Below are 15195 nucleotides of genomic sequence, written 5' to 3'. Positions count from 1 at the left end.
TATAAATTCGCTTTTTTAAAAAAAAAAAAAAAAAAAAAAAATGGTGATTATTAATACATGTTTTGACTCTTCAATTTTAATGTATCTTCTGATTCTGTTACATGAGGGTGTATCTCTTGAATCATCATCCTTTTTGTTTATCCTTCCTCATATTCCAAAATTATTATGATTTTATTCCAATTAGTTAAATACTGAGGCCCAATTTTTAAAGTGGGCAAAAGACTTGAGCAGACATTTCACAAAAGAAGCTATATGGATGACCAATAAGCATGTGAGAAAACATTGTTAGTCATTAGGGAGATACAATTAAGACCACAATGAGATAGCACTACATACCTACCCAAGTGATTTTCCCACCTCAGCCTCCCAAAGCACTGGAATTATAGGCATGAACCACTGCACCTGACCACTTTTTCTCTTATTTTCTAAAGACTAAAATTTAAAAATGGATAGCACCAAATATTAATGAGTATGTAGAACAAGTGGAGCAATCATATACTGCTAGCAGATGCATAAAGCGGTACAGTCCCTTTGGAAAATCTTAGAGTTGTCTAATTGAGGTAAACTTACACCTGAGCCAGCAATTGTGCTCACAGTTATACAGCGGAAATGGAAGTTTCTGTTTCTAAAGAGACTTGTAACAAAATGCTCATAGCAGCTTTATTCAGAGTAGCCAAAAACTAGAAATCAAACCAAATGCCCATCAATAGAAGAATGGATAAACAAATTGTGATATAGTCTCGATGGAACATCTAAACAATAAAAAGGAATGAGTTATTGATTCATCAACAGCATGGATGAAAATGAATCAAAACAACCAAAACATTATGCCGAGCAAAAAAAAAAAAAGCCAGACACAAAGGAGTGCATCCTTTTAATTTCATTTTATGCAGCTCAAGATGCAGGAAAAAGTGATTTATGGTGATAGAATGCAGAACAGCGGTTGCCTCAGGGCAGGGAGGAGATTGATTGAAACAGGGCACAATGGAATTTATAGGGTGGTGGGAATGTTTTGTATCTTGATTGGGGTGCTAATTACCAAACTATACAATTTTCATTTGACTCTATCTTAAAGGTCTATGCATTTTATTATATATAAATTATGTCTCATTTAAAAAATTTTTATTTAGTTTCTGTGTAGTATTGCCTTCTCTTTTACCTGTACGGTATTCATAGCTGAACATTGTTGTATTTGATAATTTTTTTTGTTTTTTAAATTTTGTGTTTTCCAACACCAATTTTTTTTTTTAGAGATGGCATCTTGCTCTGTCACCCAGGCTGGAGTACAGTGGTGCAATCATAGCTAACCGTAGCCTTGAACGCCTGGACACAAGTGACCCTCCTGCCTCAGCCTCTAAAATAGCTGGGATTATAGTAGGCATGTGCCACCACACCTGATTTTTTTTAAAAATTTATTTTTTAATAGAGATGGGGTCTTGCTGTATTGCCACAGCTGGTCTTAACTCCTGAGCTCAGTTGATTCTCCCACCTCAGCCTCCCAAAGCACTGGGATTACAGGCACGGCCACTGGACCTGGGCACTTTTTCCATCATTTTCTAAAGATAAATCTCTTACCCGTTTGTTCCATTGCTTCCCTGTTTTATTCTTATTATCTATATTAATTGTTCCCATACTTTCTAGTATACTTTTCTCAATACAATCACACCATATAACCTGTTCATTGGCAGTTCTTTCCTTTCCACATCCCTTTTGAAGCCCTCCGTTCTCTTGTCTGGGCAGGTTATATTCTAAGAACTCTTCAGCGACACTTTGAATTCCTTTTGGTTTTCTCCTGTTTTGGATTTTCTGTTTCCTGTAACTCAGTTAATGTAAAAGTTAGTAAGCTCCCTTCCATATTTCAGTAGGGAAAATGTGTTCATGTTGGCATTTTTTGCAGTAAAACTTTATAACTAGGATTTATTTCCAAGAAGCTTAAGACATTTCCAACTGTATTTAATTATATATTCCTTTACTTCTTAGCTGGGGCAGGAAGAAAGATATGAATTGCTCAATGTCTTGGAGTTTACCAGGTAAAACATCTGCTCAGTTATTTGTATGGATAAGACAAATTTATATCCATTTTTATTTTTTCCCTTTCAAATAACTAGAAAGTGTGCTTTGTTTTTATTTGACTAAATTTGTTTAGACAAAATATTAAATCAAAATCTTTAGTACATTTTTGATTCTCATTATCTGTAGATAAATCACAAACCACTTTCTTCAGAGTATTGCAATGCATGACTACTGGTAGCAGTTTTAAAGTGTTTTTGAAAGTTGGTCTCATGGAGGTAGAGAGTAGAATGATAGATACCAGGTGATGGGAAGGATGTGTGGGTGGGGGGGAAGGGATAAAGAGAGGTTGGTTAATGGATATGAACGTACAGTTATGTTGAAGAAGTAAATTCTGATGTTCGATAATAAAATAGGATAACTATAGTTAACAACAATGTTTTGTGTATTTCAAAATAGCTAGAAGAGAGGACTTAAAATGTTCCCAGACATACAAGTAATAAATACTCAAGATCATGCATATTCCAAACACCCTGATGTGATCATTATAAATTCTGTGCATCTAACAGAATATCACGTATACCCCATAAATATGTACAAATACTATGTATCAATTTTCAAATTTAGAAAAGAAATATTTTGGAATATAACTGCCTGATTCACAAGCCCAGGGTATATGGCCAGGCGTCTTGTGGCTGCTGATCTGGAAACACAGTTATGTTTAGAGGCATCAGATTTATGTGGGGTAGAGATGAGTCAGGGTCAGGAAGCCAGCATTCTAATTATATGCTCATTATATCTAATTGTCTTCAGGATTTGGGAAACCATATTCGTGTCTCTGTTAAGTATAAGACCAGTTACCATATATTAAGAAAGAATAGAAAGCAAAGTGATTGTCCTACTTATTTTATTTCTTAAGGTCAAATAATAGATCCCTTCGGTTATAATCAGTGATAAATCTATGAGTGTTCAGCCTTTTACTCCCACATGACGATGTAACCTGCTTACCTGCATTCTTGAGGCAGAGAGGCCCTTGCTGCAGGGTCTTTAAAGACTACATCACCATTCACAGGACACTTCACAGAATTAAGGCCATGAGGAAGCAATGCTGTTGTTCAAGGAAATAAGTGTCCATCATTTTTCTTGAACTTTCTTCTGCATAAGGCAAACTTGTACATTGCTTAGGAAAGGCATTTCTCTTTCTATGCAAATTTTGGTTGCTTCTTGATTGGGAGTGACCACATGCCAGTGGTTAATAACAAAAATAATGGGGTCTGTCTGACTTATTATTTAAAGTTTTTTTAACTTATATGCTCTGAAAAGTCCAAAGAAGATGAATACATTGAATAAACCGAATGGAGTATTTTCAAAGTGCACCCCTCATCTCTTTCTTTTCATGTCAAAGTGATTGTTTTTCCCAAGCTTATTTGTATTGTATCTGTAGACTGTCATTAAGTAGTCTGTTAATTGCCATTTAGATACGTTTTTTAAACCACACTTAGCACTATGCTAGGTGATGAGTGCCATGAAGAAAAAAATAAAGCAGGGTTGGGAGTTTCCGTTCTTTCAGTTTCACTGATGAAGGTGGGTTTAAGAATTAACATGAGAAAAGTGAATATGATGCTGTTAAAATAGTCCCTATGAAAGACATTTGTGGTTTAGACTAGGATGATGGTAGTGAACATACAAAGAAGTTAATAGAATTCATGTACTTTGTAGAGGAATATCTGAGGGACTTTGTGAGGGATTGGCAGTGGAAGGCGAAAAGAGGAAGGCGTTAGGTTCTCTGGCATGAACAACTGGGTAGATAGAGGTACCATTTACACAGATGGCAGAAGTGGGAATAGCAATAGATGTGGAGGTTGAAACGTTTAAAGTTTTAGGTTTTAGATGCCTGTGAGACATACAAACGGAGGTGTCAGGTAAGCAGTTGAATATAAGGGCCTGAAACAAGTCTGTGGCTGAAATAGCAATTTGGCAGTCAGTGGTTGGTAAATGGTATTTGAAGTCATAAAACTGAATGGGATCTCCTGAAGAGAAGATATAAAATGAGGGGAAAATGGAAGGCTGATGATTAAGCCATGAGGGTAAGGGTTGATTAGAAAAAGAGGAATCAGCAAAAGTTAGATGACCTTGTTGTTAAAGATGTAGAGGACAGCGAGAGGGTCATAGCACAGAGCCAGGAGAACAGGGTTCAAGGAGAGAGTGGTCATCTGTGTCGGAGACTGCTGCAAGGTTAGGTAAGAAGTTTGAGAAGTATTTGTTGGATGTAGCTATTCATTGGAATGGTGAGAGAAGAAAAAGGAGAAGACTAGGAATGAAGCGGGTAGATGAGTGAAGACACTGTATGTAGTGATGGTTTAGAGAAGGTGAAATGTGAAAGAGTTGAAAAGGCATGTGGCTTAATGGAGGGGTTGTTGCATTGGGTGAGTTTTGTAGGGGAGAGAACAGAGTGTGCTTAAATGCTTATGAACAGGATCCTTACAAAAGGAGAAGAGGCAGATTCAGGGGAGAAAAGCATAACCTTTGGACCAAGGTTACCGAGAAAGTGAGAGGAGGTTCACAGACATGTGGAAGGAAGGCCTCTGATAGGAGGAAAATGTTTCTTCCATCATTTCAGGAAAAAAGATGGAGGGGATGGTGCACACATGGATATGCACATTTTAATGGCAGAAAGAAAAGGGATTTCTTCCCACCCCCAAAACAGAGACAGAGTGTTACTCTGTTGCCCAGGCTATAGTGCAGTGGTGCAGTCTCAACTCACTGCAACCTCCGCCTCCCAGATTCAAGCTATTCTCGTGCCTCAGCCTCTTAAGTAGCTGGGATCACAGGTGCACATCACCACGCCTGGCTAATTTGTATTTCTAGTAGAGATAGGGCTTCACCATGTTGGCCAGGCTGGTCTCGAACTCCTGACCTCAAGTGATCCCCCTGTCTCAGCCTCCCAAAGAGCTGGGATTAGAGGTGTGAACCACCATACCCAGCCAAAAAGGGATTTCTTATCTGAAGTTTTCATCAAGGTGAATTTTTTCAAGGTTTTGGGGTGAGGAGGGAGCATGAGAGACTTGGAGAATGGAGACGGTATGCTGTAGCCCTGCACAGGGCGAGAGAGCAAGCTTGTTGGAATGTGATGGGTTACTGGGCAGTAAGGAGCACCCAGTTGGTGTTGTATATCATGTATTTGCTAATCCCTATGGCCGGGTAACTTTCCTTCGGCAACTTCTACTTACTTTGATGTACCACAAAAGAGAGTTCTCATTCACCCAGTATTTGGAGGTTTCACCAGGAAAAGAGAAGAGCAAGAAGTTAAGTTTGGGACCACGTTATCAAAGCTGGAGTAAAAGAGGCATGAATCAGGAAGGGCTAATGTAGAATGTATAAGTGTCATTACAAAGGAGGCCCAATTAAATGTATTCCTGATGTACAGGGATAGAGATTGGGGTAGTAATACCAGGAGCATTATGGATGAAGAAAGAGGGAACTTAAATATTTCTTTTTTCTTTTTTTTTTTTTTTTTGAGACAGTCTCACTGTGTCACCCAGGCTGGAGTGCAGTGGCACGATCTCGGCTCACTGCAACCTCCACCTCCCAGGTTCAAGTGATTCTCCTGCCTCAGCCTCCTGAGTAGCTGGGATTACAGGCACACGACACCATGCCTGGCTAATTTTTGTATTTTTCATAGAGACAGGGTGTCACCATGTTGGTCAGGCTGGACTCCAACTCCTGACCTCGTGATCCGCCTGCCTCAGCCTCCCAAAGTGCTGGAATTACAGGCGTGAGCCACCATGCCCAGCTGGGAACTTAAATATTTCTGAATACCTCTGAAAGAAACTCCTGACTGTACACTATGGTACCATAACTGACTGCTGCTGTATATTGAATTCATCTCAGTTTTTTAGCAGGTAAAACAAATAGATACATTTGAGTAGTCCTTTTCTGCCCTCAGTTCTGAGGGAGGATGCTTATACACTCAGGGTCCAAATGAGTCCTATCCTTTGTAATGCTGTCCCAGTTTCTTCCATTCACTGTTATTTGCTCTCTCTTTTTACTAATGCATTGAAAGATGTACATTTGACAGACAGTTCTTTTTAAACGATGTCACCAACACAGTATTAAAATGTTTGTGCTCATTAGCTTGATTTTGCTGCATAAATCAGGTTTTTAACATGACGCCAGTGGTTTGCTAGTCATCATTGAAGAACAATAGTTGTGAATGCTTACGTTGTTTTTTAAAGTACTAGTATTTGCCTTCATGTGTGATGGGGTGTCACTGATTATCATTTCTATTTTAATAAAATTGATTTGTATTGATATTTCTATTTTAATAAAAACTATAACATAATTTATCCTTTAAGAAACCAACTTAAATATTTTTCACATCCGAAAACCTTGAACTAGGACTTTACTCTGGTGGGTATGAGCTCTTGCAGGTTTCTTAGGAACTGTTTTGTCAACTATTCCACTAGAACAGTAGATGGTACCCTGGTGCCTTAAAAAGCATAATGTCTCAAAAAGCATAAAAAATGCCTTCAAAAGCGTAAAGCACCTTTTACAGGTGCCCAACTGTTCACCCAGGGGATAGTTTGTATATGTGGAAGGTTAGGCCTCATGATTTTGTCAGATTTATTTTTGTTACTGTGAATATTAAATATGTGAGGCATGACAAACATATAGATGCATATCCTTGGTACTATGACACATTATGCAAAACCTCTTTCTTTCAGTGCTAGAAAAAGAATGTCAGTGATTGTTCGCACTCCATCTGGGAAGTTACGACTCTACTGCAAAGGAGCTGTAAGTTTTTATTTTTATTTTTTACAGTTTTGATTTATGATGGTTTATAATGTACGTGTTAGGCATTCTATGGAAATGTAACACAGATGTTTAACATAAAGTTGCTGACATACACTTTTGTTGGTGTTTTATAGTAATAGTGTTCAGCCTCTTCTGGTGAAATGTGGAATTCCTTCTGGGTAAATTTGGTGCTTTGAAAAAGTTTGGCCTAGGTTATTTTTATAATTCAATTTTGATACATAATATTTGAAGTTTATACTATATAAACTGAAGACAGTTAAATACAGAAAATATTTAAAAATTGTATTAGAATGTGATTCTAGTTTGAATCTAATTTTTTAAAGAACATAGAAATGGGAGAAAATTAGATCACAGTTACTACGATAATTATGTGATTAGTTTGTCTTACATTGTTTTAATTATAACAATTTCTGACTTGACTTTGGTATACTGGCAGCTTATGTTGACAGAAATAGTAATATGTTATTCTAACTGAATTTTTCAAGTTAAATATATTTATACTCATGGTAAAATGAGAAATCTGACCAGGGCCCTTTTTTTTATTGAGATGAGTCAGTGTTTTCCTTCTGAACTGTTCTTTCCAGTTACCTAGTTTATAAACTTCCCAACTTGAAACATTCCTATTTTAAATAGAATGAACAACCTTGCTTTATCGCATAGAAACTTGGAAACTGAACTTAAGCTCAAGCCTATTATTTAAATTCATTTTGAGAATGTTAAATGCCTTGGTTTAAAGACAATAAGCAGTTTTTGAATACCTTGATTTTAAAACATTTTGGTAGAATTATTTCATCATGTCCCATGAATTTAGTTTTAGCATTCCTTTGATTTTGTGTTCTCATCGATTCAAACACCTAACATTTATTCATTGTATGCATTCTACCGTCACAGTTTGAATTGGATTTTGGAGATAGGAAGATAAGACCTACCGTTTGTCCGGAGCTTAGACTAGTTAGAGAAATATTAAATAAAAAGAAGATTAGGATACAATTTTAAAGTGTACTGTAAAGGTGTTCCACATTCCAAGAGTAATATTCGTGATAAGGGAATAAAGAGAGCCTTTAACACATACACACCATGGAATATGATGCAGCCATAAAAAAGGATGAGTTCGTGTCCTTTGCAGGGACATGGATGAAGCTGGAAACCATCATTCTCAGCAAAATATCACAAGGACAGAAAACCAAACACCACATGTTCTCACTCATAAGTGGGAGTTGAACAATGAGGACGCATGGATGCAGGAAGAGGAACATCACACACTGGGACCTGTTGTGGGGTAGGAGGCTGGGGGAGGGATAGCATTAGGAGAAATATCTAATGTAAATGATAAGTTGATGGGAGCAGCAAACCAACATGGCACATGTATACCTATGTAACAGACCTGCATGTTGTACACATGTACCCTAGAACTTAAAGTATAATAACAAAATAAATATTTTTTTTTAAAAAAGAGACCTTTAAGACCTTCCACTTTAAATGGTTGATAAATGTCCAGTTTACAAAACCCAAATCACATCCTTTCTTGTATAGTTCAGAATCATCTTCTACCTAGAAACTTGTTTGAGGAGTTAAAGCTTTGAATAAAAAATAAAATATTGGACTTCCATTTTAATAATCATAGAATTAGCTTGCATATATTTTGCTGTTCTGAAAAAAAAAATTTTAATGTATTTTATGTAGACTTTATTTTTATAGCAGTTTTAAGTTCCCAGCAAAATTCAGCAGAAGATAGAGTTCACGTTTGTGCCCTGCCATCACACACATACGTAGCCTCCCCATTATCAACATCCCCTACCAGAGTAGTACATTTGTAACAATCCATGATCTACACTGACGCATCATTATCACCCAAACCCTAGACTGTACATGAGGGTTCACTGTTGGTATTTTAAATTCTATAGGTTTGGATAAATGTGTAGTGACATGTATCTACCATTATGGTATCATATACAGTATTTTCATTGCCCTACAAATCCCCTGTGCCCCACCTAGACATTTATCTCTTCCCCCAAGGCCCTGGCAACCACTGTTCCTTTTACTGTCCCCACTGTTCCTTTTACTGCCTTTTCCAGAATGTCACATAGTTAGAATGATATGGTATATAGCCTTTCTGGAATGGCCTCTTTCACTTAGTAATATTCATTTAAGGTTCCTCCATGTCTTTTCACAGCTTGAGAGCTCCTTTCTTTTCAGCAGTGAATAATCCATTGTCTGGATGTGCCACAGTTGATCCATTCACCTGTTGAAGGACGTCTTGGTCTCTTTCCAATTTTGGCAATTATATGAATAAAGCTACTACTGTAAACATGCATGTGCATGTTTTTGTGTAAACATAGGTTTTCATCTCATTTGGGTAAATACCAAGGAGAATAATTGCAAGATCTTACAGTAAGAGTATGTTTCATTTTGTAAGAAACGGACAAACTGTCTTCCAAGTGGCTATACCATTTTGCATTCCCATTAGCAGTTAATGAGAGCTTTTGTTGCTCCACATCTTCACCCAGATTTGATGTTGTCAGTGTTCTGGATTTGGGCTATTCTAATAGATGTGTATTTTATTGTTGGCTTAATTTCCAATTCCCTGATATATGATGTTGAACATTTTTTCATATGCTTATTTAACATCTATATGTCTTCTGTGATGAGGTGTCTTCAGATCTTTTGCCCATTGTTAAATTGGTTCTTCATTTTCTTGTAGTTACTTTTTTATTTCTTAATTTTCTTTATTCATTTATTTATTAAATTTTAGAGACAGGGTCTCACTCTGTCCACCCAGGCTGGAGGGCAGTACGTGATCATAGCGCATTATAACCTATAACCTCAGATTCCTGGGCTCAAGTGATCCTCCTGTCTCAGTCTTGTTTTTATTACTTGTACAAATGTATGGGGTACATGAGAAATTGTTACATGTATATAATGCAGAGTGATCAAGCCAGGATACTTAGAGTGTCCGTCAGCTTAGTACAATACATTTTTTGTGGAGTATAGTCACCCTACTCTGCTATCAAACATTGAATTGATTCCTTCTATCACACAGTATGTTTGTACTCTATAACCCCGTCCTCTTTATCCTCCCTCCTTCCTTCCTCCTCCCTGTGTCTCACCCTTCCCTGTTGGTGTTTGTACTCTCTACCTCTATGTGATCATATTATTTTAGTTATCACATGTAAGTGAGAATGTGCAGTGTTTGTCATTTTGTGCCTGGCATATTTCACTTGATAATGACCTCCAGTTTCATCTATGATGCTGCAAATGGCATGATGTCATTATTCTTCATGGCTGAATAGTATACCATTGTGTGTATATACACTTTTTTTTTTAACTATTGGTCTGTTGATGGACACAAGTTAATTCCGTATCTTTGCCAACGTGAATAGTGCTGCAGTAAACATGTGAGTGCAGATATCCCTTTGATCATTGATTTTTTTTTCCTTTGGGTACATACCCAGTAGTGGGATTGCTGGATTGAATGGTAATTCTAGTTTTTTTGAGAACTCCTTATGCTGTTTTCCATAGTGGCTGTACTAGTTTACATTCCCACCAACAGTATGTAAGAGGTCCTTTCTCTCCACATCCTCGCCTATATCAGTTATTTGTTGTCATTTTGACAATAGCCATTCTGACTGGGGTAAGATACATCTCATTGTGGTTTTGATTTGCCTCTGATTACTACTGATGTTGAGCATATTTTCATATACTTGTTGACCATTTGTATGTCTTCTTTTGAGAACTGCTTACTCATGTCCTTTGCCCACTTTCTAAGGGAATTACTTATTTCCTGTTTCAGTTTCTTGTATGTTCTGGCTATTAGTCCTTTTTAGGGTGAATAGTTTGCAGATATACTTTCTTCTGTTCAACAGATTCTCTTCACTCTGTTGTTTCTTTTGCTGTGCTTTTTAGTTTAATATAGTCCCATTTGTGAATTTTTGTTTTTGTTGCCTGTGTTTTCAAGATCTTGGTCATACATTTTTTGCCTAAACCAATGCCCAGGATAGTTTTCCCTAGGTTTTCTTCTAGTATTTTTATAAGTTTGAGTCTTATGTTTGTTTTTAATCCATTTTGATTTTTTGAGTTTTTGTATATGGCAAGAGATAAGGGTTCAGTTTCATTCTTATTTAGGATGGGTTTTAGATTTCCCAGCACCATTTATTACAGAAGAAGCATGACCTTTCTCCAGTGTAGGTTCTTGTCAGCTTTGTCAAAGATCAGTTGGTTATAAATATGTGACTTTATTTCTGGGTTTCCTATTCTGTTCCGTTGGTTTATGTGTCTATTTTTATGCCAATACCATGTTGTTTTGGTTACTGTAGCCTTGTAATAAATTTTGAATGTGGGTAATGTGATGCCCCCAGCTTTGTCCTTTTGCTCAGGATTATTTTAGCTTTTTGGGCTCTTTTGGTTCCATATGAATTTTAGGATTATTTTTTTCTAACTGTAAAGAATGACATTGGTATTTTGTTTTTGGGGGTGTGGGATATTTTATTTTACTTTTTAGTACATGAATACATTCTTCAGTGGTGATTTCAGAGATTTCCATGCAGCCATTACCCAAGCAGTGTACATGATACCCAATATGTGGTGTTTTATCCCTCACTCCCCCCCAGCCTTCGTCTCCCCCCAGGTCCCAAAGTACACTGTATCATTCTCATGTCTTTGCATCCTCATAGCTTAGCAGTCACATATGAGAACACATGATATTTGGTTTCCCATTTCTGAGTTACTTCACTTAGAATAATCATCTCCAGTTCCATCCAGGTTGCTCCAAGTGCCATTATTTCACTCTTTTTTATGGCTGAGTAGTATTCTGTGGTATATACATACACCACATTTTCTTTATCTACTTGTTGATTTATGGGTATCTGGGCTGGCTCCATATTTTTGCAGTTGCAAATTGTGCTGCTATAAAAGTGTGTGCAAGTATCTTTTTCGTATAATGAATTATTTTCCTCTGGGTAGATACCCAGGAGTGGGATTGCTGGATCAAATGATAGATCTACTTTTACTTCTTTTAAGTAATCTTCACACTGTTTTCCATAGTGGTTGTACTAGTTTACATTCCCACGAGCAGTGTAAAAGTGTTCCCTTTTCACCACATCCTTACCAATGTCTATTATTTTTTGAGTTTTTGATTATGGCCATTCTTGCAGGAGTAAGGTGGTATCACATTGTGGTTTTGATTTGCATTTCCCTGGTAATTAGTGGTGTTGAGCATTTTTTCATGTTTGTTGGCCATTTGTATATCCTCTTTTGAGGATTGTCTGTTCATGTCCTTAGCCCACTTTTTCATGGGGTTGTTTATTTTCCTCTTGCTGATTTGTTTGAGTTCGTTGTAGATTCTGGATATTAGTCCTTCATCAGATGCATACTTTGAAGATTTTCTCCCACTCTGTGTGGGTTCTCTGTTTACTGTCCTGATTATATGTTTTGCTGTGCAGAAGCTTTTTAGTTTAATGAAGTCCCATCTATTTATCTTTGTCTTTGTTGCATTTGCTTTTGGGTTCTTGGTCATGAAGTGTTTGCCTAAGCCAGTGTCCAGAATGGTTTTTCCAATATTATCTTCTAGAGGTTTTATGGTTTCAGGTCTTAGATTTAAGTCTTTGATCCATCTTGAATTGATTTTTGTATAAGATGACAGATGAGGATCCAGTTTTATTCTTCTACATGTGACTTGCCAACTATCGCAGCACCATTTGTTGAACAGTGTCCTTTCCCCACTTTCTATTTTTGTTTGCTTTGCTGAAGATCAGTTGGCCATAAGTATTTGACTTTATTACTGGGCTCTTCATTCTCTTCCATTGGTCTATATGCCTATTTTTATACCACTACCATGCCGTTTTGAGGACCATGGCCTTATATAATATTATAGTTTGAGGTCAGGTTATGTGATGCTTCCAGATTTGTTGTTTTTGCTTAGTCTTGCTTTGGCTTTGCAGGCTTTTTTGGGTTCCATACAAAATTTAGGATTATTTTTTCTAATTGTGAAGAATGGTGGTGATATTTTTATGGGAATTGCGTTGAATTAGTAGATTGCTTTTAGCAGTAGGTCCTTTTTACAACATTGATTGTACCCATCCATGAGCATGGGATGTGTTTCCATTTGTTTGTGTTGTCTATGATTTCTTTCAGCAGTGTTTTGTAGTTTTCCTTGTAGAGGTCTTTCACCTCCTTGGTCAGGTATATTCCTAAGTATTTTAATTTTTTTGCAGCTCTTGTAAAAGGTGTTGGGTTCTTGATTTGATTCTCAGCTTAGTCACTGTTGGTGTATAGCAGAGCTACTGATTTGTGTGCATTACTTTTGTATCCTGAAACTTTGCTGAATTCATTTACCAGTTCTAGGAGCTTTTTGAAGGAGTTTTTAGGTATATGATCATGTCATCTGCAAACAGTGACAGTTTGACTTCCCCTTTACCAATTTGGATTCCCTTTATTTCTTTCTCTTATCTGATTGCTCTGATTAGAACTTCTGTATTACGTTGAATAAAAATGGTGAAAGTGGGCATCTTTGTCTTCTTCCAGTTCTCGGGGGAATATTTTCAACTTTTTGCCGTTCAGCATAATGTTGAGTGTGGGTTTGTCATAGATGGCTTTTATTACCTTAAGGTATGTCTCTTCTATGTCGATATTGTTGAGGGTTTTAATCATAAAGCAATGCTGGGTTTTGTCAAATGCATTTTCTGCATCTGTTGAGATGATCATGTGGGTTTTTTTTTTTTTTAATTCTGTTTATGCGGTGTATCACATTTATTGACTTGCAGATGTTAAACCATCTCTGCATCCCTGGTTATGAAACCCACTTGATGCTGGTGGATTATCTTTTTGATATGCTGCTGGATTCAGTTAGCAAGTTTTGTTGAGGATTTTTGTGTGTATGTTCATCAGGGATATTGGTCTGTAGTTTCTTTTTGTTATATCCTTTCCTGGTTTTGGTATTAGGGTGATACTGGCTTCATAGAATGACTTTGAAAGGATTCCCTATTTCTCTATCTTTGGAATAGTGTCAATAGGATTGGTACCAATTCTTCTTTGAATGGCTGATAGAATTCAGCTGGGAATTCGTCTGGTCCTGGATCTTTTTTGTTGGTAACTTTTTAATTACCATTTCAATCTTGCTGCTGATCTGTTCAGAGATTCTATATCTTCCTGGTTTAATCTAGGAGAGTTGTATATTTCCAGGAATTTACCCATCTCCTCTGGGTTTTTTAGTTTATGCACATGTAAGTGTTCACAGTAGCCTTGAATGATCTTTTGTACTTTGGTCGTGTTGGTTATATTATATCTCCTGTTTTGTTTCTAATTGAGCTTATTTGGAGCTTCTCTCTTATTTTCTTGGTTAATCTCACTAATGGTTTATCAATTTTATTTCTTTTCAAATAATCAACTTTTTAATTTATACTTCGTATTTTTTTGTTGTTGTTTCTATTTCATTTAGTTCTGCTCTGATCTTGGTAATTTATTCTGCTGGGTTTGGGGTTGGTTTGTTCTTGTTCCCCTGGTTCCTTGACGTGTGACCTTAGATTGTCTATTTGTGCTCTTTCTGACTTTTTGATGTAGACATTTAGTACTATGAACCTTCCCCTTAGCACCGCTTGTGCTGTATCCCAGAGGTTTTGATAGTTTGTGTCACTGTTGCTCAGTTCAAATAATTTTTTAATTTCCATCTTGATTTCATTGTTGACCCAATGATCATTCAGGAGCAGGTTATTTAATTTTCGTGTATTTGCATAGTTTTGAAGTTTCCTTTTGGAGTTGATTTCCAATTGGATTCCACTGTGGTCTAAGATAGTACTTGCTATAATTTTGAATTTCTTAAATTTGTTGAGACTTGTTTTGCAGCCTATCATATGGTCTGTCTTGGAGAATGTTCCATGTGCTGATGAATAGAATGTATATTCAGTTGGGTACAATGTTCTGTAAATATCTGTTAAGTCCATTTGTTCTAGAGTATAATTTACATTGTTTCTTTGTTGACTTTCTGTCTTGACCTGTCTAGTGCTGTCATTGGGGTATTTGAAGTCCCCTACTATTATTGTGCTGCTATCTCCTTTCGTAAGTCTAGTACTAATTGTTTTATAAATGTGGGAGCTCTTGTGTTAAGTGCATATATATTTAGGATTGTAATATTTCCTGTTGAACTAGTCCTTTTATTATATAATGTCCCTCTTTGTCTTTTACTGCTGTTGCTTTATGTTTGTTTTGTCTAGTATAAGAATAGCTACTCCTGCTTGCTTTTGGTGTCCATTTGCATAGAATATCTTTTTCCACCCCTTTACCTTAAGTTTTATGAGCCCTAATATGTCAGATAAGTCTCTCAAAGACAGCAGATACTTGGTTGGTGAATTCTTTTTTTTTTTTTTTTTTTTTTTTTTT

The 15195-nt window shown here is 36.7% G+C and overlaps 1 protein-coding gene across 1 annotated transcript in view; it reads left to right on the top strand.

The window, feature by feature from the left end:
- The window catches only part of ATP8A1 (ATPase phospholipid transporting 8A1), a 283721-nt gene that overhangs the window by 116152 nt on the left and 152374 nt on the right, over positions 1-15195 (top strand). Inside the window, exons 20-21 of the mRNA XM_017870339.1 lie at positions 1981-2030; positions 6735-6804. Coding sequence (XP_017725828.1) covers positions 1981-2030; positions 6735-6804 — 120 coding nt within the window. The remainder of the gene's footprint in view (positions 1-1980; positions 2031-6734; positions 6805-15195) is intronic.

The sequence above is a fragment of the Rhinopithecus bieti genome, unplaced genomic scaffold (genome assembly GCF_001698545.2).
Source record: "Rhinopithecus bieti isolate Rb0 unplaced genomic scaffold, ASM169854v2 scaffold_5179, whole genome shotgun sequence".
Classification (NCBI taxonomy): Eukaryota; Metazoa; Chordata; class Mammalia; order Primates; family Cercopithecidae; genus Rhinopithecus; species Rhinopithecus bieti.
Note: the sequence above shows the minus strand (reverse complement) of the source record. Positions and strands in the feature narration are given on the sequence as shown.